General features: G+C 50.5%; 1 protein-coding gene across 1 annotated transcript; it reads left to right on the forward strand.

Annotated features, from left to right (window-relative positions):
* Positions 1-78: 78 nt before the first annotated feature.
* LOC137322619 (dynein heavy chain domain-containing protein 1-like) lies at positions 79-27,734 on the forward strand. The gene is made up of 8 exons (XM_067985525.1): positions 79-534; positions 915-1,158; positions 4,397-4,554; positions 14,066-14,191; positions 14,789-15,065; positions 19,580-19,707; positions 20,037-20,235; positions 27,661-27,734. The coding sequence occupies exons 1-8, from the start codon at positions 79-81 to the stop codon at positions 27,732-27,734; spliced, it is 1,662 nt and encodes a 553-aa protein (XP_067841626.1).
* The last annotated feature ends 56 nt before the right edge of the window (positions 27,735-27,790 follow it).

A 27,790-nucleotide genomic window follows, 5' to 3' on the forward strand; every position in this document is an offset into this window, starting at 1 on the left:
ACCGTGCCTGAAACCAGGCACAGGAAGGCTGCCCGCCCCAGGGGAGGGGATAAATTTACATGGTGAAGTTGCATCCCCATGCAGCCATTTAGACTCCAGGACTCCCAGACTCCGGGACTCTGGAACGACTCCGGGACTCTGGAACGACTCCGGGACTCTGGAACGACTCCAGGACTCTGGGACCCCGGGACTCTGGGACCCCGGGACTCTGGGGCGACCCCGGGACTCTGGGGCGACCCCGGGACTCTGGGGCGACCCCGGGACTCTGGGACCCCGGGACTCTGGGACCCCGGGACTCTGGGGCGACCCCGGGACTCTGGGGCGACCCCGGGACTCTGGGACCCCGGGACTCTGGGACCCCGGGACTCTGGGGCGACCCCGGGACTCTGGGGCGACCCCGGGACTCTGGGGCGACCCCGGGACTCTGGGACCCCGGGACTCTGGGGCGACCCCGGGACTCTGGGACCCCGGGACCCTGCGACCCTGGGACGCTCCATCTCAGACCCGACCATGAAAACCGGTGGCAGCTGGACAGCAGGAGCTCCCTCCATCCCCACAGGAAAACCTCAGGGCCTCCCTGACCCGGGCATTCCCCCCCACACAGCTGATCTCGAGCTTTACCAACTCCCCCTCCCCCCACCGACTCCCCCTCCCCCCACCGACTCCCCCCCCGCCCCCCGCCCCCCCGCCCCCCTGTCCCCCTGCCCCCCTGTCCCCCTTGGCCTCACCCTCGGGCAGTGTTTGTCGGGTGTGAGCCTGCGCCTGTGCTCAGTCCTGTGTAAATGCAGGTGGTGTGATCAGTGATCGCAGTGAGATGTGGACTGGAAGCTCGAGCTGCTTGTGGAGAAGGGTTGGGCTTCGCCCTTGTCCTGTCGGTGAATCTGACAGACTCTGATTCCCGCCCGTCTTCACAGGCTGCATTGAAGGAGTTGCTTATCTTCCGTGTTCGTCACATCGGGCTGACTGTGGCCCATCGGACGCTGGGCTCGTGGGACGGGGCCGAGCTGGACACGATGCATGGCTGGTCCGCGCGACAGTACCAGGACCGCATCACACAGCTGAAGAAGTGGATCATCCGGGGACAGCGAATCGGTGATCTCTTTGTCACCAAGAGCAGGCTCCTGGCGCTGGACTGCTCCTTCATCCAGGAGAAGATCGGTAAGCACGGCCGTGAAACTCACCGTCACTCGGGGCAGTACAGGATCACCCGGCACCGCTGCATTACTCGAGACCCCCCTCACTCACACACCTGACACGAGTATACAACAGTGTGTCACTAGGGACCCCTCACTCACACACCTGACACGAGTATACAACAGTGTGTCACTAGGGACCCCCTCACTCACACACCTGACACGAGTATACAACAGTGTGTCACTAGGGACCCCTCACTCACACACCTGACACGAGTATACAACAGTGTGTCACTAGGGACCCCTCACTCACACACCTGACACAAGTATACAACAGTGTGTCACTAGGGACCCCCTCACTCACACACCTGACACGAGTATACAACAGTGTGTCACTAGGGACCCCTCACTCACACACCTGACACGAGTATACAACAGTGTGTCTCAATAGGGTCCCCTCACTCACACACCTGACACAAGTGTACAACAGTGTGCCTCAATAGGGACCCCCTCTCTCACACACCTGACACGAGTATACAACAGTGTGCCTCAATAGGGACCCCCTCTCTCACACACCTGACACGAGTATACAACAGTGTGTCACTAGGGACCCCCTCACTCACGCACCTGACACGAGTATACAACAGTGTGTCTCAATAGGGACCCTCACTCACACACCTGACACGAGTGTACAACAGTGTGCCTCAATAGGGACCCCCTCACTCACACACCTGACACGTGTATACAACAGTGTGTCACTAGGGACCCCCTCACTCACGCACCTGACACGAGTATACAACAGTGTGTCACTAGGGACCCCTCACTCACACACCTGACACGAGTATACAACAGTGTGTCACTAGGGACCCCTCACTCACACACTTGACACGAGTATACAACAGTGTGTCACTCAAGACCTCCCTCACTCGCACCAGTGACACGAGTGTACAACAGTGTGTCATTAGGGACCCCCTCACACACACCTGACACGAGTATACAACAGTGTGTCACTAGGGACCCCCCACTCACACACCTGACATGAGTATACAACAGTGTGTCTCAATAGGGACCCCTCACTCACACACCTGACACGAGTATACAACAGTGTGTCACTAGGGACCCCTCACTCACACACTGGACACGAGTATACAACAGTGTGTCACTCGGGACCCCCTCATTCACACACCTGACACGAGTATACAACAGTGTGTCACTAGGGACCCCCTCACACACACCTGACACGAGTATACAACAGTGTGTCACTAGCGACCCCCTCACTCACACACCTGACACGAGCATACAACAGTGTGTCACTAGGGATCCCTCACTCACACACCTGACACGAGTATACAACAGTGTGTCACTAGGGACCCCCTCACTCACACACCTGACACGAGTATACACAGTGTGTCACTAGGGACCCCCTCACTCACACACCTGACACGAGTATACAACAGTGTGTCTCAATAGGGAACCCTCACTCGCACACCTGACACGAGTATACAACAATGTGTCACTAGGGACCCCCCACTCACACACCTGACATGAGTATACAACAGTGTGTCTCAATAGGGACCCCTCACTCACACACCTGACACGAGTGTACAACAGTGTGTCACTAGGGACCCCTCACTCACACACTGGACACGAGTATACAACAGTGTGTCACTCGGGACCCCCTCATTCACACACCTGACACGAGTATACAACAGTGTGTCACTAGGGACCCCTCACTCACACACTGGACACGAGTATACAACAGTGTGTCACTCGGGACCCCCTCATTCACACACCTGACACGAGTATACAACAGTGTGTCACTAGGGACCCCCTCACACACACCTGACACGAGTATACAACAGTGTGTCACTAGCGACCCCCTCACTCACACACCTGACACAAGCATACAACAGTGTGTCACTAGGGATCCCTCACTCACACACCTGACACGAGTATACAACAGTGTGTCACTAGGGACCCCCTCACTCACACACCTGACACGAGTATACACAGTGTGTCACTAGGGACCCCCTCACTCACACACCTGACACGAGTATACAACAGTGTGTCTCAATAGGGAACCCTCACTCGCACACCTGACACAAGTATACAACAGTGTGTCACTAGGGACCCCCCACTCACACTCCTGACATGAGTATACAACAGTGTGTCTCAATAGGGACCCCTCACTCACACACCTGACACGAGTGTACAACAGTGTGCCTCAATAGGGACCCCCTCACTCACACACCTGACACGAGTATACAACAGTGTGTCACTAGGGACCCCTCACTCACACACTTGACACGAGTATACAACAGTGTGTCACTCAAGACCTCCCTCACTCGCACCAGTGACACGAGAGTACAACAGTGTGTCAGTAGGGACCCCCTCACACACACCTGACACGAGTATACAACAGTGTGTCACTAGGGACCCCCCACTCACACACCTGACATGAGTATACAACAGCGTGTCACTAGGGACCCCTCACTCACACACTGGACACGAGTATACAACAGTGTGTCACTAGGGACCCCCTCACATACACCTGACACGAGTATACAACAGTGTGTCACTAGCGACCCCCTCACTCACACACCTGACACGAGCATACAACAGTGTGTCACTAGGGATCCCTCACTCACACACCTGACACGAGTATACAACAGTGTGTCACTAGGGACCCCCTCACTCACACACCTGACACGAGTATACACAGTGTGTCACTAGGGACCCCCTCACTCACACACCTGACACGAGTATACAACAGTGTGTCTCAATAGGGACCCCTCACTCGCACACCTGACACGAGTATACAACAGTGTGTCACTAGGGACCCCTCACTCATACACTTGACATGAGTATACAACAGTGTGTCACTCAAGACCTCCCTCACTCGCACCAGTGACACGAGTGTACAACAGTGTGTCATTAGGGACCCCCTCACACACACCTGACACGAGTATACAACAGTGTGTCACTAGGGACCCCCCCCTCAACACCTGACATGAGTATACAACGGTGTGTCTCAATAGGGACCCCTCACTCACACACCTGACACGAGTATACAACAGTGTGTCACTAGGGACCCCCTCACTCACACACCTGACACGAGTATACAACAGTGTGTCACGAGGGACCCCCTCACTCACACACCTGACACGAGTATACAACAGTGTGTCACTAGGGCCCGCCTCAGTGCCCCCCCAACTCCCCCACGAATATGGCCAATGGTCACGGCTGCTTCTTTTCTCTTCCAGTTACCGGGCTGTTGTCCGTGAACCGAGATATACTGACCCTGCTGAAGTCAGAATGTGAGCAACAAATGTGGCAGCTGGACACTGAACTGACCGAGGCCATCGGGGTCCTGCAGGAACAATCGACAGGACTCGCTGCCTTCGCCTCATACTCGAGCAGGGTAACGACGCTCTCTGTAATGCGTGCTCCCATCAGTGGGTTGGTAAACGTGCTGCACCCGGTGCCCCTGAAGGGTCCAGAGTATTAGACCTTTCACCACTGATTACCCCCGAGCACTGCCCCAGACACCAGGACGTTAATAGAATTACATAGAATTTACAGCACAGAAACAGGCCATTCGGCCCAACTGGTCTATGCCGGTCTTTATGCTCCACAATCGCCTTCTTCCTCCCTACTTCATCTCACCCTATCAGCATATCCTTCTATTCCTTTCTCCCTCATGTGGTTAGGGGGCATATGACAGAAGTCAGGTTGATAACACAAGTGAGAACCAGACTGAATATAGAAAGTTCAGAGGGGAAGTGAAAAAGGAAATAAGAGGGGCAAAGAGAGAGTATGAGAATAGACTGGCGACAACATAAAAGGGAATCCAAAAGTCTTCTACAGGCTGTAAACAGTAAACGGGTAGTAAGAGGAGGGGTGGGGCCAATATGGGACCAAAAAGGAGATCCACTCATGGAGGCAGTGGGCATGGCTGAGGGACTAAATGAGTACTTTGCATCTGTCTTTACCAAGGAAGAAGATGCTGCCAGAGTCTCAGTAAAGGAAGATATAGTTGAGATACTGGAAGGGCTAAAAATTGATAAAGAGGAGGTACTAGAAAGGCTGGCTGTACTTAAAGTAGATAAGTCACCCGGTCCGGATGGGATGCATCCTAGGTTGCTGAGGGAAGTAAGGGTGGAAATTGCGGAGGTTCTGGCCATAATCTTCCAAACATCCTTAGATACGGGGATGGTGCCAGAGGACTGGAGAATTGCAAATGTTACACCCTTGTTCAAAAAAGGGTGTAAGGATAAACCCAGCAACTACAGGCCAGTCAGTTTAACCTCGGTGCTGGGGAAACTTTTAGAAACAATAATCTGGGTCAGAATTAACAGTCACTTGGACAAGTGTGGATTGATTAGGGAAAGCCAGCACGGATTTGTTAAAGGCAAATCGTGTTTAACTAACTTGATAGAGTTTTTTGATGAGGTAACAGAGAGGGTCGATGAGGGCAATGCAGTTGATGTGGTGTATATGGACTTTCAAATGGAGTTTGATAAAGTGCCGCATGGTAGGCTTATCGTCAAGATTGCGGCCCTTGGAATAAAGGGGCAGTCGCAACATGGATACAGAATTGGCTGAGGGACAGGAAACAGAGAGTAGTGATGAACGGTTGTTTTTCGGACTGGAGGGAGGTGTACAGTGGTGTTCCCCAGGGGTCAGTGCTGGGACCACTGCTTTTCTTGATATTTTTTAATGACTTGGACTTGGGTGTACAGGGCACAATTTTCAAATTTGCAGATGACACAAAACTTGGAAGTGTAGTGAACAGTGAGGAGGATAGTGATAGACTTCAAGAGGATATAGACAGGCTGGTGGAATGGGCGGACACATGGCAGATGAAATTTAACACAGAAAAATGCGAAGTGATACATTTTGGTAGGAAGAACGAGGAGAGGCAATATAAACTGGAGGGCACAATTCTAAAAGGGGTACAGGAACAGAGAGAACTGGGGGTATATGTACACAAATTGTTGAAGGTGGCAGGGCAGGTTGAGAAAGTGGTTAAAAAAGCATATGGGATCCTGGGCTTTATAAATAGAGGCACAGAGTACAAAAGCAAGGAAGTCATGATGAACCTTTATAAAACACTGGTTCGACCACAGCTGGAGTATTGTGTCCAATTCTGGGCACCGCACTTTAGGAAAGATGTGAAGGCCTTAGAGAGGGTGCAGAAGAGATTTGTTAGAATGGTTCCAGGGATGAGGGACTTTAGTTACGTGGATAGACTGGAGAAGCTGGGGTTGTTCTCCTTGGAACAGAGAAGGTTGAGAGGAGATTTGATCGAGGTGTTCAAAATCATGAAGGGTCTAGACAGAGTAGATAGAGAGAAACTGTTCCCATTGGTGGAAGGGTCAAGAACCAGAGGACATGGATTTAAGGTGATTGGCAAAAGAACCAAAGGTGACATGAGGAAAAACTTTTTTACACAGCGAGTGGTTAGGATCTGGAATGCACTGCCCGAGGGGGTGGTGGAGGCGGATTCAATCATGGCCTTCAAAAGGGAACTGGATAAGTACTTGAAAGGAAAAAATTTGCAGGGCTACGGGGATAGGGCGGGGCAGTGGGACCAGCTGCCTTCCATAGAGCCGGCACTGACTCGATGTGCCGGCTCTGTCCCTTCAGTGGTTTCTGCTCAATTACCTGATCCCACCCTGGGTCTCAGTTAAGTTTCTACCATTGGCCTCATTGTCCCCGGAAAGGAAAATCACCCAACATTTCCTGCCTCTGATTACAGGGGGAGGGTCGGTAACCAGAGGACACAGATTCAAAATCATCGGCAAAAGAGCCAGAGGGGAGATGAGGAGAATTATTTTTACACAGTGAGTTGTTCTGATCTGGAATTCACTGCCTGAAAGGGCGGTGGAAGCAGATTCAATAATAACTTTCAAAAGGGAATTGGATAAATACTTGGAAAGAAAAAATTTACAGGCCTATGGGGAAAGAGCAGGGGAGTGGGAGTAATAGGATAGCTTTTTCAAAGAGCCAGCACAGGCACAATGGGCCAAATAGCCTCCTTTCATACTGTACAATTTTATAAGTTCCGATGCCTGCCCCACATGGTCAAATTCCCAGCTGACACTCGCTGTTGAGACTCACAGATGAGGAATAGGTTGTGGGCCGAGGTATTTGCTTGGTGCCTGTACTCTGAGAGTCACCATGCCCAGGGGGAGGGCAGAAAACTGCAGACCTGACCCGTCTCATTCTTAGTTGCTGTTATTATGAAAGGAACATTCTCTGATTGGCAGGATGTGACTCGTGATGTTCCCAAGGGATCTGTACTGGGGCGTCAGCTTTTCACTGTATTTATAAATGACTTGGATGAAGCAACAGAGAGCCTCATATCCAAGTTTGCTGATGACACGAGACAGTAAATAGTGTAGATGGGAGCAGAAAGTTGCAAAGGGACATTGAGAGATTCAGCTGGGCAAAACTGTGGAAAATGTGGGAAAGTGTGAGGTCATCCTCTTTGGATCTCAGGAAGACAAATGGAAATATTTTCTTAATGGTGAGAGAGTACGAACTGTGGAGGAGCAAAGAGATATTTAGGTGTCCTTGTACACCAATAAGGGCACAGAATGTACTCTGGGTGGGGGACTTCCATGTCCATCACCAAGAGTAGCTCGGTAGCACCACTACCTACCGAGCTGGCCGAGTCCTGAAGAACATAGCTGCCAGACTGGGCCGGCGGCAGGTGGTGAGCGAACCAACACGAGGGAAAAACCTACTTGACCTCGTCCTCACCAATCTACCTGTCGCAGAGGCATCTGTCCATGACAGTATTGGTAGGAGTGACCACCACACAGTCCTCGTGGAGACGAAGTCCTGTCTTCGCACTGAGGACACCATCTAACGTGTTGTGTGGCACTATCACCGTGCTGGAAGGGATAGATTCAGAACAGATCTAGCAGCTCAAAACTGGGCATCCATGAGGCGCTGTGGGCCATCAGCAGCAGCAGAATTGTATTCCAGCACAATCTGTAACCTCATGGCCCGGCATATTCCTCACTCTACCATTACCAACAATCCAGGGGATCAACCCTGGTTCAATGAGGAGTGTAGAAGAGCAGGCCAGGAGCAGCACCAGGCGTACCTAAAAATGAGGTGCCAACCTGGTGAAGCTACAACTCAGGACTACATGCATGCTAAACAGCGGAAGCAAAGTGCTATTGACAGAGCTAAGCGATTCCACAATCAACGGATCAGATCAAAGCTCTGCAGTCCTGCCACATCCAGTCGTGAATGGTGGTGGACAATTCAACAACGAACGGGAGGAGGAGGCTCTGTAAACATCCCCATCCTCAATGATGGCAGAGTCCAGCACGTGAGTGCAAAAGACAAGGCTGAAGCGTTTGCAACCATCTTCAGCCAGAAGTGCCGAGTGGATGATCCATCTCGGCCTCCTCCCGATATCCCCACCATCACAGAAGCCAGTCTTCAGCCAATTGGATTCACTTCACGTGATATCAAGAAACGGCTGAGTGCACTGGATACAACAAAGGCTATGGGCCCCGTCAACATCCAGGCTGTAGTGCTGAAGACTTGTGCTCCAGAACTAGCTGCGCCTCTAGCCAAACTGTTCCAGTACAGCTACAACACTGGCATCTACCCGACAATGTGGAAAATTACCCAGGTATGTCCTATCCACAAAAAGCAGGACAAATCCAATCCGACCAATTACCGCCCCATCAGTCTGCTCTCAATCATCAGCAAAGTGATGGAAGGTGTCGTCGACAGTGCTATCAAGCGGCTCTTACTCACCAATAACCTGCTCACCGATGCTCAGTTTGGGTTCCGCCAGGACCACTCGGCTCCAGACCTCGTTACAGCCTTGGTCCAAACATGGACAAAAGAGCTGAATTCCAGAGGTGAGGTGAGAGTGACTGCCCTTGACATCAAGGCAGCATTTGACCGAGTGTGGCACCAAGGAGCCCCAGTAAAATTGAAGTCAATGGGAATCGGGGAAAACTCTCCAGTGGCTGGAGTCATACCTAGCACAAAGGAAGATGATAGTGGTTGTTGGAGGCCAATCATCTCAGCCCCAGGACATTGCTGCAGGAGTTCCTCAGGGCAGTGTCTTAGGCCCAACCATCTTCAGCTGCTTCATCAATGACCTTCCCTCCATCATAGGTCAGAAATGGGGATGTTTGCTGATGACTGCACAGTGTTCAGTTCCATTTGCAACCCCTCAAATAATGAAGCAGTCCGAGCCCGCATGCAGCAAGACTTGGACAACATCCAGGCTTGGGCTGATAACTGGCAAGTAACATTCGCGTCAGACAAGTGCCAGGCAATGACCATCTCCAACAAGAGAGAGTCTAACCACCTCCCCATGACATTCAACGGCATTACCATCGCCGAATCCCCCACCATCAACATCCTGGGGATCACCATTGACCAGAAACTTAACTGGACCAGCCATATAGATACTGTGGCTACAAGAGCAGGTCAGAGGCTGGGTATTCTGCGGCGAGTGACTCACCTCCTGACTCCCCAAAGCCTTTCCACCATCTACAAGGCACAAGTCAGAAATGTGATGGAATACTCTCCACTTGTCTAGATGAATGTAGCTCCAACAACACTGAAGAAGCTCGACACCATCCAGGACAAAGCAGCCCACTTGATTGGCACCACATCCACCACCTTAATTATTCACTCCCTTCACCACCGGCGCACAGTGGCTGCAGTGTGTACCATCCACAGGATGCACTGCAGCAACTCGCCAAGGCTTCTTCGACAGCACCTCCCAAACCCGTGACCTCTACCACCTAGAAGGACAAGGGCAGCAGGCACATGGGAACAACACCACCTGCACGTTCCCCTCCAAGTCACACACCATCCCGACTTGGAAATATATTGCCGTTCCTTCATCGTCGCTGGGTCAAAATCCTGGAACTTCCAACCTAACAGCACTGTGGGAGAACCTTCACCACATGGACTGCAGCAGTTCAAGAAGGCGGCTCACCACCACCTTCTCAAGGGCAATTAGGGATGGGAAATAAATGCTGGCCTCGCCAGCAATGCCCACATCCCATGAACACCAACATTTAATAGTTTAGGTATGCCTGGTGCTGCTCCTGCACTCCTCATTGAACCAGGGTTGATCTCCTGGCTTGATGGTAATGGTAGAGTGAGGAATATGCCGGGCCATGAGGTTACAGATTGTGCTGGAATACAATTCTGCTGCTGCTGATGGCCCACAGCACCTCATGGATGCCCAGTTTTGAGCTGCTAGATCTGTTCTGAATCTATCCCATTTAGCACGGTGGTAGTGCCACACAACACGTTGGATGGTGTCCTCAGTGCGAAGACGGGACTTCGTCTCCACAAGGACTGTGCGGTGGTCACTCCTACCAATACTGTCATGGACAGATGCATTTGCGACAGGCAGATTGGTGAGGACGAGGTCAAGTAAGTTTTTCCCTCGTGTTGGTTCGCTCACCACCAGCCGCAGGCCCAGTCTGGCAGCTATGTCCTTCAGGACTCGGCCAGCTCGGTCAGTAGTGGTGCTACCGAGCCACTCTTGGTGATGGACATTGAAGTCCCCCACCCAGAGTACATTCTGTGCCCTTGCTACCCTCAGTGCTTCCTCCAAGTGGTGTTCAACATGGAGGAGGACTGATTCATCAGCTGAGGGAGGGCGGTAGGTGGTAATCAGCAGGAGGTTTCCTTGCCCATGTTTGACCTGATGCCATGAGATTTCATGGGGTCCGGAGTCAATGTTGAGGACTCCCAGGGCCACTCCCTCCTGACTGTATATCACTGTACCGCCACCTCTGGTGGGTCTGTCCTGCTGGTGGGACAGGACATACCCAGGGATGGTGATGGAAGAGTCTGGAACATTGGCTGAAAGGTATGATTCTGTGAGTATGGCTATGTCAGGCTGTTGCTTGACTAGTCTGTGGGACAGCTCTCCCAATTTTGGCACAAGTCCCCAGATGTTAGTAAGGAGGACTTTGAAGGGTCAACTAGGCTTGGTTTGCCTTTGTCATGTCTGGTGCCGAGTGGTCCATCTGGTTTTATTCTTATTATGACTTTTTGTAGCGAGATTGTATAACTGAGTGGCTTGCTTGGCCATTTCAGAGGGTGATTAAGAATCAACCACATTGCTGTGGGTCTGGAGTCACATCTCAGCCAGACCGGGTAAGGACAGCAGGTTTCCTTCCCTAAAGGACATTAGTGAACCAGATGGATTTTTACAACAATCTGGTAGTTTTATGGCCATCATTACTGATACTAGTTTTTTTTAAATTCCAGATTTTATTTAATTCATTGAATTTAAATTCTCCAGCTGCTGTGGCAGGATTTGAACTCATGACGCTGGATTATTGGTCCACATCTCTGGATTACTAGTCCAGTAACATAATCACTTTGCTACCAGACCCATTGGGTGTTTGCATATAAGAAACACAAAAAATTAACATGCAGGTACAGCAAGCAATTAGGAAAGAAAATGGTATGTTGGCCTTTATTGCAAGGGGGTTGGAGTACAAGAGTAAGGAAGTCTTACTACAATTGTACAGGGATTTGGTGAGACCTCACCTGGAGTACTGTGTTCGGTCTGCTTATTCAGGGAAGGATATACTTGCCTTTAGAGGCAGTGCAACGAAGGTTCACTAGATTAATTCCTCGGATGAGAGGGTTGTCCTGTACTCTCTGGAGTTTAGAAGAATGAGAGATGATCTTATTGAAACATATAAGATTATGAGGAGCTTGACAGGGTAGATGCTGAGAGATTGTTTTCCCTGGCTAGAGAGTCTGGAACTAGGGGGCACAGTCTCAGGATAAGGGGTCGGCCATTTAAGACTGAGATGAGGAAGAATTTCTTCACTCAGAGGGTTGTGAATCTTTGGAATTCTCTCCCCCAGAGGGCTGTGGATGCTGAGTCACTGAATATATTCAAGGCTGAGATCGATAGATTTTTGGACTCGGGGGAATCAAGGGATACGGGGATTGGGCGGGAAAGTGGAGTTGAGGTCGAAGATCAGCCATGATCTGATTGAATGGCGGAGCAGGTTCGAGGGGCCGAATGGCCGACTCCTGCTCCTATTTCTTTTATTCTTATCCCTTTAAATTTTACCTACAATGCAATTTTCTAGCCCCACCACCAGGGGTCACTCCCCCTACACCGGCCCAAAGCCACACCTGCAGTATGGGATCCTGGTGTGTACAGTCTGCACCTCACTCCCGGTCAGCGCACAGGATCACTCCCGGTCAGCGCACAGGATCACTCCCGGTCAGCGCACAGGATCACTCCCGGTCAGCGCACAGGATCACTCCCGGTCAGCGCACAGGATCACTCCCGGTCAGCGCACAGGATCACTCCCGGTCAGCGCACAGGATCACTCCCGGTCAGCGCACAGGATCACTCCCGGTCAGCGCACAGGATCACTCCCGGTCAGCGCACAGGATCTTGGTGTGTACAGTCTGCACCTCACTCCCGGTCAGTGCACAGGATCACTCCCGGTCAGTGCACAGGATCACTCCCGGTCAGCGCACAGGATCCTGGTGTGTACAGTCTGCACCTCACTCCCGGTCAGCGCACAGGATCGCTCCCGGTCAGCGCACAGGATCACTCCCGGTCAGTGCACAGGATCCTGGTGTGTACAGTCTGCACCTCACTCCCGGTCAGCGCACAGGATCGCTCCCGGCCATGCACAGGATCACTCCCGGTCAGTGCACAGGATCACTCCCGGTCAGTGCACAGGATCCTGGTGTGTACAGTCTGCACCTCACTCCCGGTCAGCGCACAGGATCACTCCCGGTCAGCGCACAGGATCACTCCCGGTCAGCGCACAGGATCACTCCCGGTCAGTGCACAGGATCCTGGTGTGTACAGTCTGCACCTCACTCCCGGTCAGTGCACAGGATCACTCCCGGTCAGTGCACAGGATCACTCCCGGTCAGTGCACAGGATCCTGGTGTGTACAGTCTGCACCTCACTCCCGGTCAGTGCACAGGATCACTCCTGGTCAGTGCACAGGATCCTGGTGTGTACAGTCTGCACCTCACTCCCGGTCAGTGCACAGGATCACTCCTGGTCAGTGCACAGGATCCTGGTGTGTACAGTCTCTCTGTGTTCAGAGAGAAAATGGTGTCCTCGTACAAGAAACTCAGAAAGTTGGCATGCGGGTACAGCAAGCAATTAGGAAGACAAATGGAATGTTGGCCTCTATTGCAAGGGGGGTTGGAGTACAAGAGTAAAGAAGTCTTACTACAATTGTACAGGGCTTTGGTGAGACCACACCTGGAGTACTGTGTACAGTTTTGGTCTCCTTATCTAAGGAAGGATATACTTGCCTTTGAGGCGGTGCAACGAAGGTTCACTAGATTGATTCCTGGGATGAGAGGGTTGTCCTATGAGGAGAGATTGAGTAAAATGGGCCGATACTCTCTGGAGTTTAGAAGAATGAGAGGTGATCTCATGGAAACATATAAGATTCTGAGAGGGCTTGACAGGGTAGATGCTGAGAGATTGTTTCCCCTGGATGGAGAGACTAGAACTAGGGGGCACAGTCTCAGGATACGGGGTCGGCCATTCAAGACTGAGATGAGGAGGAATTTCTTCACTCAGAGGGCTGTGAATCTTTGGAATTCTCTACCCCAGAGGGCTGTGGATGCTGAGTCACTGAATATATTCAAGGCTGAGATTGATAGATTTTTGGACTCGGGGGAATCAAGGGATATGGGGATTGGGCGGGAAAGTGGAGTTGAGGTTGAAGATCAGCCATGATCTTATTGAATGGTGGAACAGGCTCGAGGGGCCGAATGGCCTACTCCTGCTCCTATTTCTTACGCTCTTATGTCAGCGTACCTGTTTCCAAGCAATCGGGGGTGACCTGCATCCACCCGGGAAGGCCTGCTCTCCAGTGCCTGAATCTTTCTGATGGATCTCCCCTTGTTCTCAGCTGGAGCAGTACAATCGCCTGATGCCAGACCTCCAGCAGCGCCTGGATTACATGCTCTCTCTCATCCTGGTTGTCCGACTGCAGTTCCAGCACCATTCCACGTACCAGGACACAGAAGAGGAACAGGTAAGAAGACTGGGACTGTCGGGGGGGCTGAGCGATGGAGGGTCGAGAGGTCGTGGGGTCGTGGCCACGACCTGCACATTGGCCATTGGACTGGAGAATCGTCCGACTGTTGCACAGACTGGGCCTGTGTTCCCCTGAGTATCGAAGATTAAAGGGTGATCTAACGACGTGTTGAAGATGATTAAAGGAACAAGGGGGCATAGCCTTAAAATTAGAGCCAGGCCGTTCAGGGGTGATGTCAGGAAGCACTTCTTCACACAAAGGGGAGTGGGAATCTGGAACTCTCTCCCCCAAAAAGCTGTTGAGGCTGGGGGTCAATTGGAGCTTTCAAAACTGAGGCCAACAGATTTTTGTTGGGTGAGGGGATCGAGGGATATGGAGCAAAGGCGAGTAAATGGATTTGAGGTACAGATCAGCCATGATCTAATTGAATGGCGGGATAGTCTTGAGGGGCTGAATGGCCTCCTCCTGTTCCTATGTTCCTAAAACAGGTGGGAATTTCTAGGCCACTGAGTGTGAGGTGTTTAAACTTAACGTACAGGCAGAATTGGTGCAGTCACACGGGTACTCGGTGCTAACACTCTGCTCTCTCCCCAGATGATAGACCTGTGGAATACCTTTCTCCAGCAGTGTAAGGAGGCCTCGGAGTTCACCAGCATTCAGCGGGCGATGGCGATCGACGGCTTGGAGCACAGCTTCGGGCTCCTCGCTGCACAAGTGCGGACGATAAATTCCACCGTCACCTCTGGCCCCTTCCTGGACCCTCAGCAGAACGGAAACACAATCCTGCAGCAGCTGCAGGAACTGAGAGTAAAGTTCTGGTCACTGGCAGACTCGCTGAAGGAGCTCAGCACATCCAGGAACATCATCAGAGGTAGCGGGTGTCCACGTCTGTGATCGCACGTGCTCGTGCAAACGGAGCCTCAGGGGGTACATGTCCCGCCAGTCTTTCACTGACCAGTGGGACTGAACCCCACACACAGAGCAGGAAAGGCCCAGGCTCTGTCCCCGGCCTGTGCTGATCCCGCCCGGAGTGGGACTGAGCCCCACACACAAAGCAGGAAAGGCCCAGGCTCAGTCCCCGGCCTGTGCTGATCCCGCCCGGAGTGGGACTGAGCCCCACACACAGAGCAGGAAAGGCCCAGGCTCTGTCACGGCCTGTGCTGAGTCGGCTACATTGAGCCTCAGTGCCGCTGGGTTTGGGAGGAGAGAATCTGATCGAGTTCCTGCCCCCGGTCATTGTCCAGTGACCCCAGGAATCTGTGCGTGGATATCGAGTGAGGACCGGAGAAGGTTTCTCCACAGTCAAACATCCTCCCGATGCTCAGTGTTTGTTTAGTATCTCACCTGGAGCTGCAGTTAAAGGGCGACAATAATACCTGGCTGGAGAGTCTAGAACTGGGGGGCGTAGTCTCAGGATAAGGGGTCGGACATTTAAGACTGAGAGAATTTCTTCACTCAGAGGGTTGTGAATCTTTGGAATTCTCTACCCCAGAGGGCTGTGGATGCTGAGTCATTGAGTATATTCAAGGCTGAGATAGATAGATTTTTGGACTTTAGGGGAATCAAGGGATATGGGGATTGGGTGGGAAAGTGGAGTTGAGGTTAAAGATCAGCCATGATCTGATTGAATGTTGGAGCAGGATCGAGGGGCCGAATGGCCTACTCCTGCTCCTATTTCTTATGTTCTTAATAGTCATAATGGGGGTACTAAAATCCACCTCCTGATCACCATCCAGTGACCCCTGGTGCCTGTTTTTGTCTCTGTCTGTGTGTGTCTCTCTGTGTGTATGTGTGTGTGTGTGTCTCTGGGTCTGCATGTGTGTCTCTGTCTGTCTGTGTCTCTGCCTGTCTGTCTGTGTCTCTGTCTGTGTGTCTCTCTGTCTGTGTCTTTTTGTGTCTCTGTCTGTCTGTGTCTCTGCCTGTCTGTCTGTGTCTCTGTCTGTCTGTATGTCTCTCTGTCTGTGTGTGTGTGTGTGCGCGCCTCCGTCTGTATGTGTGGGTCTCTGTGTCTGTCTGTCTGTGTGTCTTTGTGTGTCTCTGCCTGTCAGTGTGTGTCTCTGTCTGTCTGTGAGCGAGTGCGTTTTTGTGTGTCTCTGTCCGTGTGTGTGTATGTGTGCGTGTGTCTGTCTGTCTGTGTGTCTCTGTGTCTGTGTGTGTGTGTCTGTGCATGTGTTTCTCTGTCTGTGTTTCTGTGTGTATGTGTCTGTGTCTCTGTGTCTGTGTGTGTTTCTGTCCGTATGTGTGTGTCTGTCTGTTTATGTGTGTGTCTGCCTGTGTATGTGTGTCTGTCTCTGTCTGTTTGTGTCTCTGTGTGCTTATGTCTGTGTGTGTTTGTGTCTCTGTGTGTGTGTGTGTGTGTGTGTGTGTGTGTGTGTCTGTCTGTCTGTCTGTCTGTCTGTCAGTGTGTGTCAGATCAAGATGTCAAATCAATTTGGGTGGAGGTAAGAAATAGCAAGGGAAAGAAATCACTGGTGGGAGTAGTATATAGGCCCCCTTACAGTAGCTACATTGTAGGACAAAATATAAATCAGGAAATAAGAGGGGCTTGTAAAAAAGGTAATGCAATAATCATGGGCGATTTTAACTTCCACATAGATTGGACAAATCAAATTGGCAAAAACAGCCCCGAGGAGGAGTTCATAGAGTATATTAGGGACTGTTTCTTAGACCAATATGTCGGGGAACCAACCAGGGAACAGGCCATTTTGGATCTGGTAATGGGTAAAGAAACAGGATTAATTAATGATCTCAAAGTAAAGGATCCCTTGGGAAGCAGTGATCATAACATGATGAATTTCACATCCAGTTTGAGAGCAAGGATCGTGGGTCTGAAACTACTGTATTAAACTTAAATAAGGGCAATTATAAAGGAATGAGGGCGGAATTGGCTAAAGTGGACTGGGTGAACAGATTAGATGGCATGATGGTGGATAAGCAGTGGCAAACATTTAAAACGATATTTTATGACTCGCAACAAAAATATATCCCTGTGAGGAGGAAAGACTCCACAAAAAGGGTGAACCGACCATGGCTAACTAAGGAAGTAAAGGATGGTATCAGGTTAAAAGAAAAAGCATACAACATGGCAAAGATTACTGGTAAGCCCGAAGATTGAGGAAACTAAAAACCAGCAAAGGATGACTAAAAGAATAATAAAGAGGGAGAAAATAAATTATGAGAGTAAATTAGCAAGAAATATAAAAACTGACAGTAAAAGCTTCTACAAGTATATAAAAAGGAAGAGGGTAGCTAAAGTAAACATTGGTCCCTTAGAGGATGAGACTGGGGAAATAATAATGGAAAACAAGGAAATGGCAGAGGTATTGAACAGATAATAACATACCAATAATAGTAGAAAATCAAGGGGCAAAGGGGAGGGAGGAACTAAAAACAATCACTATCACTGGAGAAAAAGTACCAGGTAAACTAATGGGTCCAAAGGCTGACAAGTCCCCTGGACCTGATGGCTTGCATCCGAGGGACTTAAAGGAAGTCGCTACAGAGATAGTGGATGCATTGGTTGTAATCTTCCAGAATTCACTAGATTCTGGAAAGGTCCCAGCGGATTGGAAAACCGCAAACGTAACACCCCTATTCAGGAAGGGAGTGAGACAGAAAGCAGGTAACAATAGGCCAATTAGCCTAACATCTGTTGTTGGGAAAATGCTAGAATCCATTATTAAGGAAGTAGTAGCAGGACATTTGGAGACTCATAATACAATCAAGGAGAGTCAACATTGTTTTATGAAGGGGAAATCATGTCTGACAAATTTATTAGAGTTCTTTAAGGAAGTAACGGGCAGGGTGGATAAAGGGGAACCAATGGATGCAGTATATTTGGATTTCCAAAAGGCATTCATTCGATAAGGTGCCACATAAAAGATTACTGCACAAGATAAGAGCTCATGGTGTTGGGGGTAATATACTGGCATGGATAGAGGATTGGCTAACTAACAGAAAATAAAGAGTCGGGATAAAAAGGTCATTTTCAAAATGGCAATCTGTAACCGGTGGGATGCCGCATGGATCAGTGCTGGGGCCTCAACTATTTACAATATATATCAATGACTTGGATGAAGGAACAGGGTGTCTTGTGGCCAAATTTGCTGATGATACAAAGATAGGTGGAAAAGCAAGTTGCGATGAGGACTCAAAGTGTCTGCAAAGGGATATTGACAGGTTAAGGGAATGGGCAAAAATGTGGCAGATGGAATATAATGTGGGAAAATACGAAGTCATCCACTTTGGGAGGATAAATAAAAAAGCAAAATATTATTTGAATGGAGAAATACTACAAAATGCTGTGGTACAGAGGGATCTGGGTGTCCTCGTACATGAAACACAAAAAGTCAACATGCAGGTGCAGCAGGTAATCCGGAAGACAAACGGAATATTGGCCTTTATTTCTAGGGGGATGGAGTATAAAAGCAGGGAAGTCATGCTACAACTGTACAGGGTGCTGGTGAGACCACACCTGGAGTACTGCGTACAGTTCTGGTGCCCTTATTTAAGGAAGGACATACTTGCATTGGAGGCAGTTCAGAGAAGGTTCACTAGGTTGATTCTGGGTATGGAAGGGTTGTCTTATGAGGAAAGATTGAAAGATTGGGTCTATACTCATTGGAGTTTAGAAGAATGAGAGGAGATCTTATTGAAACATACAAGATTCTGAGGGGACGCGATAGGGTCGATGCCAAGAGGATGTTACCCCTCATGGGGGAATCTAAAATTAGGGGGCGTAGTCTCAGAATAAGGGGTCGCCCGTTTAATACGGAAATGAGGAGGAATTTCTTCTCCCAGAGGTTCGTGAATCTTTGGAATTCTTTGCCCCAAAAAGCTGTGGACGCTGAGTCATTGAATACATTCAAGGCTGAGTTAGACAAATTTTTGATCAGCAAGGGAGTCAAAGGATATGGGGAAAGGGCGGGAAAGTGGAGTTGAGGTAAAAATCAGATCAGCCATGATATCATTAAATGGTGGAGCAGGCTTGAGGGGCTGAATGGCCTACTCCTGCTCCTATCTCTTATGGTCTTGTGGTCACTGTCTGTGTGTGTTTCTGTCTGTCTGTGTGTGATTGTGTCTGTGTGTGTGTGTGTGTGTTGCTCTATTTGTGTGTGTGTGTGTCTGTGTGTGTCTCTGTCTATCTGTATGGGTGTGTCTGTGTTTGTCTCAGTCTGTCTACATGTGTGTGTGTATTGCTGAAGACAGTATTAAACTTGTCTGTGTATCCCCAGCACTCACTGCCTGTCCATGGGGTGCAGTCCTGACAACTGGCCAGTGCCCGTGGACCCACCCAGGGCAGCAAGACTGGAGAAATCAGTGAGAATCAGAGTGCTTGGTGCCTGGGCCTTACTCCACCCTCCTCGTGTGCCGATCTCTCTTTAGGTGAATCATTCGATCTGTCATTTCTCACCATGGCGGAAACGAACATCAATTCCAGGCGTGAGTTGTGGAATCTTTTTTACACGGCCTCGCAGAGTATCAAGGACTGGAAGAAGACGCCATTCTCCCAAGTAAGGGGCAGAGGATGGGGGAGTGGTGCGGGGGGGGGGGCGGTGAGGGATGGAGGGGTGGGGGAGGGGGTGGGGCAGGGGGTGGGGGGAGTGGTGCGGGGAGTGGGGGAGTGGTGTGGGGGGGGGTGGGGGGAGTGGTGCGGGGGTGGGGAGGGGGATGGGGGGAGTGGTGTGGGGAGGGGGAGGAGGGGAGTGGGGAGAGGGAGGGGGGAGAGGGGAGAGGGAGGGGGTGGGGTGGGTAAAAGCAGCGATTTGTTAACACGAATCCTGCGATCGGATTGCTCCAGGGATTGTTTTGTCCGCACTCAGACCGTGCGTTCTACCCTCAGTTCAATCTGAAGCAGGCGCTGGAAGAGATTAGCGAGTGGCTCTCAATGCTGGACCAGCTGCGTGGAACTCTCCCTGCCGACGATGCAATCCTGCGGACCACTGAACAGCTGGTGTTGGAGATTAAACGCTTCCTGCCGTTGCTGGAGATTCTGCGCCGGCCCGAGATGCAACAGAGACACTGGAAAGCCATTTTTACAGGTAGGTCCCTCCACCTCGGGCAAGACCAGCCTTGGTTTGTGTCAGTGACATTTCCGCCTCGCCTGAAGGCACTGACCCTCACTGGGGTACAGGTCCCCTCCTCTCCTGAAGGTGCTGACTCTCCCTGGGGTACGGGTCCCCTCCTCTCCTGAAGATTCTGACTCTCACTGGGGTACGGGTCCCCTCCTCTCCTGAAGGTGCTGACTCTCACTGGGGTACAGGTCCCCTCCTCTCCTGAAGGTGCTGACTCTCACTGGGGTACAGGTCCCCTCCTCTCCTGAAGGTCCTGACTCTCACTGGGGTACAGGTCCCCTCCTCTCCTGAACATAGAAATAGGAGCAGGAGTAGGCCATATGACCCCTCAATCCTGCTCATGGCTGATCTTCAACCTCTTCTCCACTTTCCCGCCCAATGTCCATATCCCTTGATTCTCTTAGATTCCAAAAATCTATCGATCTCAGCCATGAATCTACTCAATGACAGCCATCTGGGATAGAGAATTCCAAATATGACCATCTCGAACAAGAGAGAGTCCCCGCCATCAACATCCTGGGGGTCACCATTAACCAGAAACTTAACTGGACCAGCCATATAAATACTGTGGCTACAAGAGCAGGTCAGAGGCTGGGTATTCTGCGGCGAGTGACTCACCTCCTGACTCCCCAAAGCCTTTCCACCATCTACAGGGCACAAGTCAGGAGTGTGATGGAATACTCTCCACTTGCCTGGATGAGTGCAGCTCCAACAACACTCAAGAAGCTCGACACCATCCAGGACAAAGCAGCTCCCTTGATTGGCACCCCATCCACCACCCTAAACATTCACTCCCTTCACCACCAGTGCACTGTGGCCGCAGTGTGTACCATCCACAGGATGCACTGCAGCAACTCGCCAAGGCATCTTCGACAGCACCTCCCAAACCCGCGACCTCTACCACCTAGAAGGACAAGAGCAGCAGGTACATGGGAACAACACCACCTGCACGTTCCCCTCCAAGTCACACACCATCCCGACTTGGAAATGTATCGCCGTTCCTTCATCGTCGCTGGGTCAAAACCCTGGAACTCCCTTCCTAACAGCACTGTGGGAGAACCGTCACCACACGGACTGCAGCGGTTCAAGAAGGCGGCTCACCACCACCTTCTCAAGGGGCAATTAGGGATGGGCAATAAATGCCGGCCTCACCAGCGACGCCCACATCCCATGAACGAATAAAAAAAATTCACGATCCTTTGAGTGAAGAAATTTTTCCTCATCTCAGTCTTAAATGGCTGACCCCTTATCCTGAGACTATGCCCCCTAGTTCTAGACTCTCTAGCCAGGGGAAACAATCTCTCAGCATCTACCCTGTCAATCCCCCTCAGAATCTTACATGTTTCAATGAAATCACCTCTCATTCTTCTAAACTCCAGAGAGTATAGGCCCATTCTAACCTACTCGATCTCTCCTCATAGGACAACCCTCTCATCCCAGGAATTAATCTAGTGAACCTTCGTTGCACTGCCTCTAAGGCAAGTATATCCTCCCTTAGATAAGGAGACCAGAACTGTACACAGTATTCCAGGTGCGGTCTCACCAAATCCCTGTACAATTGCAGCAAGACTTCCTTACTCTTGTACTCCAACCCCCCTTGCAATAAAGGCCAACATACCGTTTGCCTTCCAAAATCTGCATGTTAACTTTCTGTGCTTCGTGTACAAAGACACCCAAATCCCTCTGAACACCAACATTTAATCGTTTCTCACCATTTAAAAAATATTCTGTTTTTCTATTCTACCACCAAAGTGAATAACCTCATATTTCCCCACATTATACTCCATCTGCCACCTTCTTACCCACTCACTTAACCTGTCCCTTTGCAGACTCTTTGGGCTCAATTTTGCCGGGAAATTGCAGGGGGCTGGGGGGCCTCCGAAAATCGGGGAAATCCCGTTCGGGATTGGAACCCAGCTCCAACCCACAGACTTCTGGGTTCCCCACTGATGCGTCTGGGTGTGCGCCGTCTCCCGAATGCGTAAGTCCCACCGGCAATTAGAGCCTGCAGGATGATACTTGACACAGTTGTTTAGATAGTTTAAGTAGTTGAACTACTTAATTTTCTCCACATTGAGGCAGGGGTGCGATCTTGAAGCGTCCTCAGCATGTTTCCCGTGCTGTGGGAAACACTCCATGTTGCAACAGATGTGTTTCAGCCAGCAGCCAGTTGCAAATTCAAATGCTTCTTTGACAGATGGGGAGAAAAGATCACTTATTGCAGCAGGGCATTCAGTTCTTTCAGACAAAGTCTTTGCTGCGAGATCTTTGTTTTCACTGAAAATTCTTCTGTTCACACATATTTAACTACTTTGCGGACCCCCTCAAACTCACACCGTCAGGATGCGGGGGGTGTGGGGGGCGCCATGGCTGCATTCACCGCTACATCCGAGGACGAGCAACATCACCAGCGTCGCCAGGCACGGCGTCCACCTCCGCCACTTGGAGCTCCACAACACGGTGCTGCACCACAGGCACCTGCACAAGAGCACAGAGGGCAACAACAGAGAGGGGGCCGCTTGAGGAGGCCCCGTCCACATCTGCCATCCACATTGAGGAGGAGGAGGAGGAGGAGGAGGAGGAGCAGGAGGAGCAGGAGGAGGAGGAGGAGGAGCAGGAGGAGGAGGAGCAGGAGGAGCCCATGGGCAGAGCAGCGGCTCACCTGGCTGCTTCTGAGGTCAGGGAGTCACTGATATGTGAACAGTTCTCCTAACATCAGAAAGTGTGAAAAGTCCAGTCCTCACACCACCTGGAAAGGGCAGCGCCCCCACTAGAACCCCCCTCCCCCACCCCTCCCTGCACAAAACAGCCCTGCAACTACACATACACCCACTGTAAAGTGACCCAATGGCATCAAGTGTCGCCGTTCATGGTGAACCTCATGAAAGGGCCCTATTACAAAAGCCAGTCAAGAATGGCCAAGACATGGCAGTAGTGGTGAGAATCATAATATTTAATGTGAGTTTAACAAAAAGCAAATATAAATGAAAAACATGAGCAACCGTCAAACACCCTTGTGCATCCCCTTCGTGCTCACAAAACCTTCGCCTTTCTCTTCCAACTGCTTCTACGTGGTGCATCCCCTGTGGCTGCAGCAGAGGTAGTGCAGGTTGCTCCTGTTCATGCCCTGACCGATTAGATGATTTGGGCCTACGCTGTCTGGGTTTTGGAGCCCATAAGGCCCCCTCCAAAGACTGCTCTACCTGCACCTTGCAGGGGCAGACTCGGTCACCTGGAGAGGAGGCAGCATTGCAGATACTGGTTGAGAGGGGGGCAACGGGTGAGATGTGGGAGCGCTTTGAGTGGTGTCCCCACTTCCATGTCCCCTTTCGCCATCATCCCTCCCCTGGGCCAGGCCCACATCACTCCTACCACTCTGCTGGATGACAGTATGGAGGACGTGTATGATGCCTTGTAAGGCCAGTGCTAGAGTATCTGTCTGCCTGTTTAAGGTGGCAGAATGTTATTCACTGTGAGTCTGAATGGCCGATGTCAGGGACTGAATGGACTCATTTGTGAGCCGTGCTTGAAGCTCAACGGAGGCTAGCCTTCCCTCCATCGCAGACATTCCCGCACTTACCCGCGACACTATCTCAGAGAGTTGCTCACGTCCTTGCGACACAATCTCAGAGATTCCCTCACATCCCTGCGACACAATCTCAGAGATTCCCTCCCGTACCTGTGCCACCATTCCACTCATGCAGGAGTTGGACTCCTCCATCCTTTGCGCTATTGTGGAGAGTGCATGTGGCACCTGTTACAGTACCTTGCAAATGTGTTGCTGTCCCTCGATCATTCTCCTTTTAAAGGATGCCCCCCAGGGTTCAGCATCTGTATCCAGCCAAGCAGAGCCTGGACAGGAGTGTTCCCACCGACACGGACTCCACAGCTGCCCCTGCCACAGTGTCTGCTCATCCTCCCGTGAGTGTGGTAACTCACCAGGTTGCAACCCAACTAATTGAGGACGAGGACCCACCGAGGTTGAGTATCTGCACTGGTGGATGGCTCACTAAGATGTGACGGTGCACCCTCAGAGGCCGGCAGGTTCTCTGAGGATTTACCCTCTGCCGTCACAGCGATTGCTGAAGGCCCTGTAAGAGAACAGAAGGCAATATTAAGCATCATCATAGATGTGTCATGTTGCGATGAGCATACTGAGGTGTTGAAGATGGCAAGGCATGTTAACATCAATCATATTGTGTGTGCTGAATGTTAAAGTTGTGTCACCAGACGTTTGTCGGGTGCCAGTCTCTGCGGGCCCGACAGACAGGCACTCGAGGGTTCAGTTGAGCTCCGGCACCTCCTACTCTGCCTCCATGAGGACGACGATTTGTTGCAGCTCCCCTCCGGTCCTCGCCCTCTCCCGTGCATTCTGAGCTCTCTTCTATAAGGGGAGAAAGTACAGACATGTGTGTGAGTGATGGTGAAGTGGCCAACCGATGAATGCATTGGTTTGGGTGAGGCAGACCGTGAAAAAGATGCATCAGAGAGTGAGAATGAGACAGAGCCATGGCATTGGATGAGGATTGGGTTGAATGGTAGTGGTGGGGTGACTAATGGGGAGGTGAAGAAGTGCAGGTAAGTTGAGGATGAGCCTTAAGTGGGTGTGGGGAGTGATGTGATGTAATGTTGGCAGTGCAGAATGAGTTGGGGGGTGGGGGCGGTGATGTGGAAGATGGAATGTAGGAGAATCAATAAGTGTCATCACTTTGGCTGACCTGATTAGGTCATTGAAGTGCTTCCTGCACTGGATCCAGGTGCGGGAGATGTTGCTGCTGCTGGTGACCTCCCCTGCCACCTCGAGCCAGGCCTTCTTGGTGGCAGAGGCAGGCCACTTCCTCCCATCTGCCAGGTAAAACAGATCCCTCTTCCTCCTCACCCCTTCCAGTAGCACCTGGGGTGAGGCATCATTAAATCTTGGAGGAGCCTTGCCCCTGTGCTGCTCCATTGTGTGTGCTCCAGGAAAAGCCATTGAAGGAATGCCCTTTTAAATAGAGTTCCTCCAGCTGACAGCCTGTGATGCGAGTGCACAGTCCGCCCGCTGCGCAGCTTTCGGACGGCAAACCTGGAAGCCACGTTAAGTGGCACCAATTGAATTGCGATCGCGTGCAGAACGGACATTTTTTATTGGGCGGGATACTCTGGCGCCCATTCACCTCCCCGCTGCCATCCCGCCTGCACTCTAATACCGGGGCCATTAAGTTCCTCATTCTCATTAAACCCTTGGTTACCCGCTATTTCTGGTACGTAGTACCATTGTTTAAAAAGGGTACGAGGGAAAGGCCGAACAATTATAGGCCGGTCAGTCTGACCTCGGTGGTGGGCAAACTATTAGAATCAATACTGAGAGATAGGATAAACTGCCACTTGGAAAGGCATGGTTTAATCAGGGATAGTCGGCATGGATTTGTTCAGGGAAGGTCATGCCTTACAAATCTGATTAAATTCTTTGAGGAAGTGACAAGGAGGATTGATGAGGGTAGTGCAGTGGATGTTGTCTATATGGATTTTAGTAAGGCATTTGACAAGGTCCCACATGGCAGACTGGTCAGAAAGGTAAAAGCCCATGGGATACAGGGAAATGTGGCGAATTGGATCCAAAATTGGCTCAGTAACAGGAAACAAAGGGTAAAAGTTGATAGATGCCTTTGTGAATGGAAATCTGTTTCCAGTGGTGCGCCACAGGGCTCAGTGTTGGGTCCCTTGCTGTTTGTGGTACACCTGCCGGGTACGGTAGCGTAGTGGTTATGTTACTGGGCTAGTAATCCAGAGGCCTGGACTAAAATCCAGAGTCACGAGTTCAAATCCCGCCACGGCGGCTGGCGAATTTAAATTCAATTAATTAAATAAAAATCTGGAATTAAAATACTAGTATCAGTAATGATGGCCATGAAACTACCGGATTGTCGTAAAAACCCATCTGGTTCATTAATGTCCTTTAGGGAAGGAAACCTGCCATCCTTACCCGGTCTGGCCTATATGTGACTCCAGACCCACAGCAATGTGGTTGATTCTTAATTGCCCTCTGAAATGGCCTAGCAAGCCACTCAGTTGTAAAAAAAATCTCGCTAGGGATGGGCAATAAATGCCGGCCTTGCCAGTGACGCCCACATCCCGTGAACGAATAAAAAAAAAAATATATTAATGATTTGGACTTGAATGTAGGGGGCATGATTGGCAAATTTGCAGACGACACAAAAATTGTCCGTGTGGTTGATAGTGAAGAGGATAGCTGCAGACTCCAAGAAGGTATCAATGGGTTGGTGGAGTGGGCGGAAAAGTGGCAAATGGAGTTCAACCCGGAGAAGTGTGAGGTAATGCACTTGGGGAGGGCAAACAGTAAAAGGGAATACGCAGTAAACAGGAATATATTGAGAGGGGTAGAGGAAGTGAGAGACCTTGGAGTGCATGTGCACAGGTCCCTGAAGGTGACAGTACAGGTAGATAAGGTTGTGAAGAAGGCATACGGAATGCTCTCCGTTATTAGCTGAGGTATAGAATACAAAAGCAGGGATGTAATGATGGAACTGTATAAAACGCTGGTAAGGCCACAGCTGGAATATTGTGCGCAGTTCTGGAAGAACGTAATTGCTCTGGAGAGAGTGCAGAGAAGATTTACAAGAATGTTGCCAGGGCTTGAAAATTACAGCTACGAGGAGAGATTGGATAGGCTGGGATTGTTTTCCTTGGAGCAGAGGAGGCTGAGGGGAGACTTGATTGAGGTATACAAAATTATGAGGGGCCCAGATAGAGTAGACAGGAAGTACCTGTTTCCCCTAGCGGAGAGTTCAAGAACTAGAGGACAGAGATTTAAGCTGATTGGCGGAAGGATTAGAGGGGACATGAGGAAAAACTTTTTTACCCAGAGGGTGATGGGTGTATGGAATTCACTGCCAGAATTGATGGTAGAGGCCAACAGGTACGAGATGCTCGTTACCTGTATGGATGAGAACAAAAACTGGGGGGAGGATGGGCAAACTGACGGGCACCGTGCTACAAAGGGCCATTCATTGGGGTAGTATAAAGGAATGTGGTCGTGGTAGGGGATAGTATAGTCGGGTGGATAGGTCAGAACATAAGAAATAGGTTCTGTATGAACAGCCCATTACTTAATTAGAGTTTTTATTCACTCGATGTTTTTAGTTTTATTAACTAATTAGTTTATCTAGTTTGTTATTAATTTAATAAAGTAATATGTTATAGTTTCCCAGCTCTTAGTTTAACCCACTGCCCAACTCAGAGAGCAAAATAACCAGTAATACTCAGCGCCAATCACCTACCCACTGCCCTGTGACATCCTCTTTCAAATTTCTGCCTGTGTGAGTTGGTCGCTCTCCCCTCGGGCCTTTTATCCCCAAAGTGCTGAAGGTGCTGACTCTTACTGCGGTTCAGGTGTCGTTTGCTCCTATGGTGCAGCATATCTGAAAGAAGTTCGATATCACGCTTCTGTCCTGATTGCTCAGTAAATGCTTCGTCTGTATGAACAGCCCATTAATATTTTGTGACCAGACTCTCAGAAGGA

Source organism: Heptranchias perlo, chromosome 6, assembly GCF_035084215.1.
Source record: "Heptranchias perlo isolate sHepPer1 chromosome 6, sHepPer1.hap1, whole genome shotgun sequence".
Lineage (NCBI taxonomy): Eukaryota > Metazoa > Chordata > Chondrichthyes > Hexanchiformes > Hexanchidae > Heptranchias > Heptranchias perlo.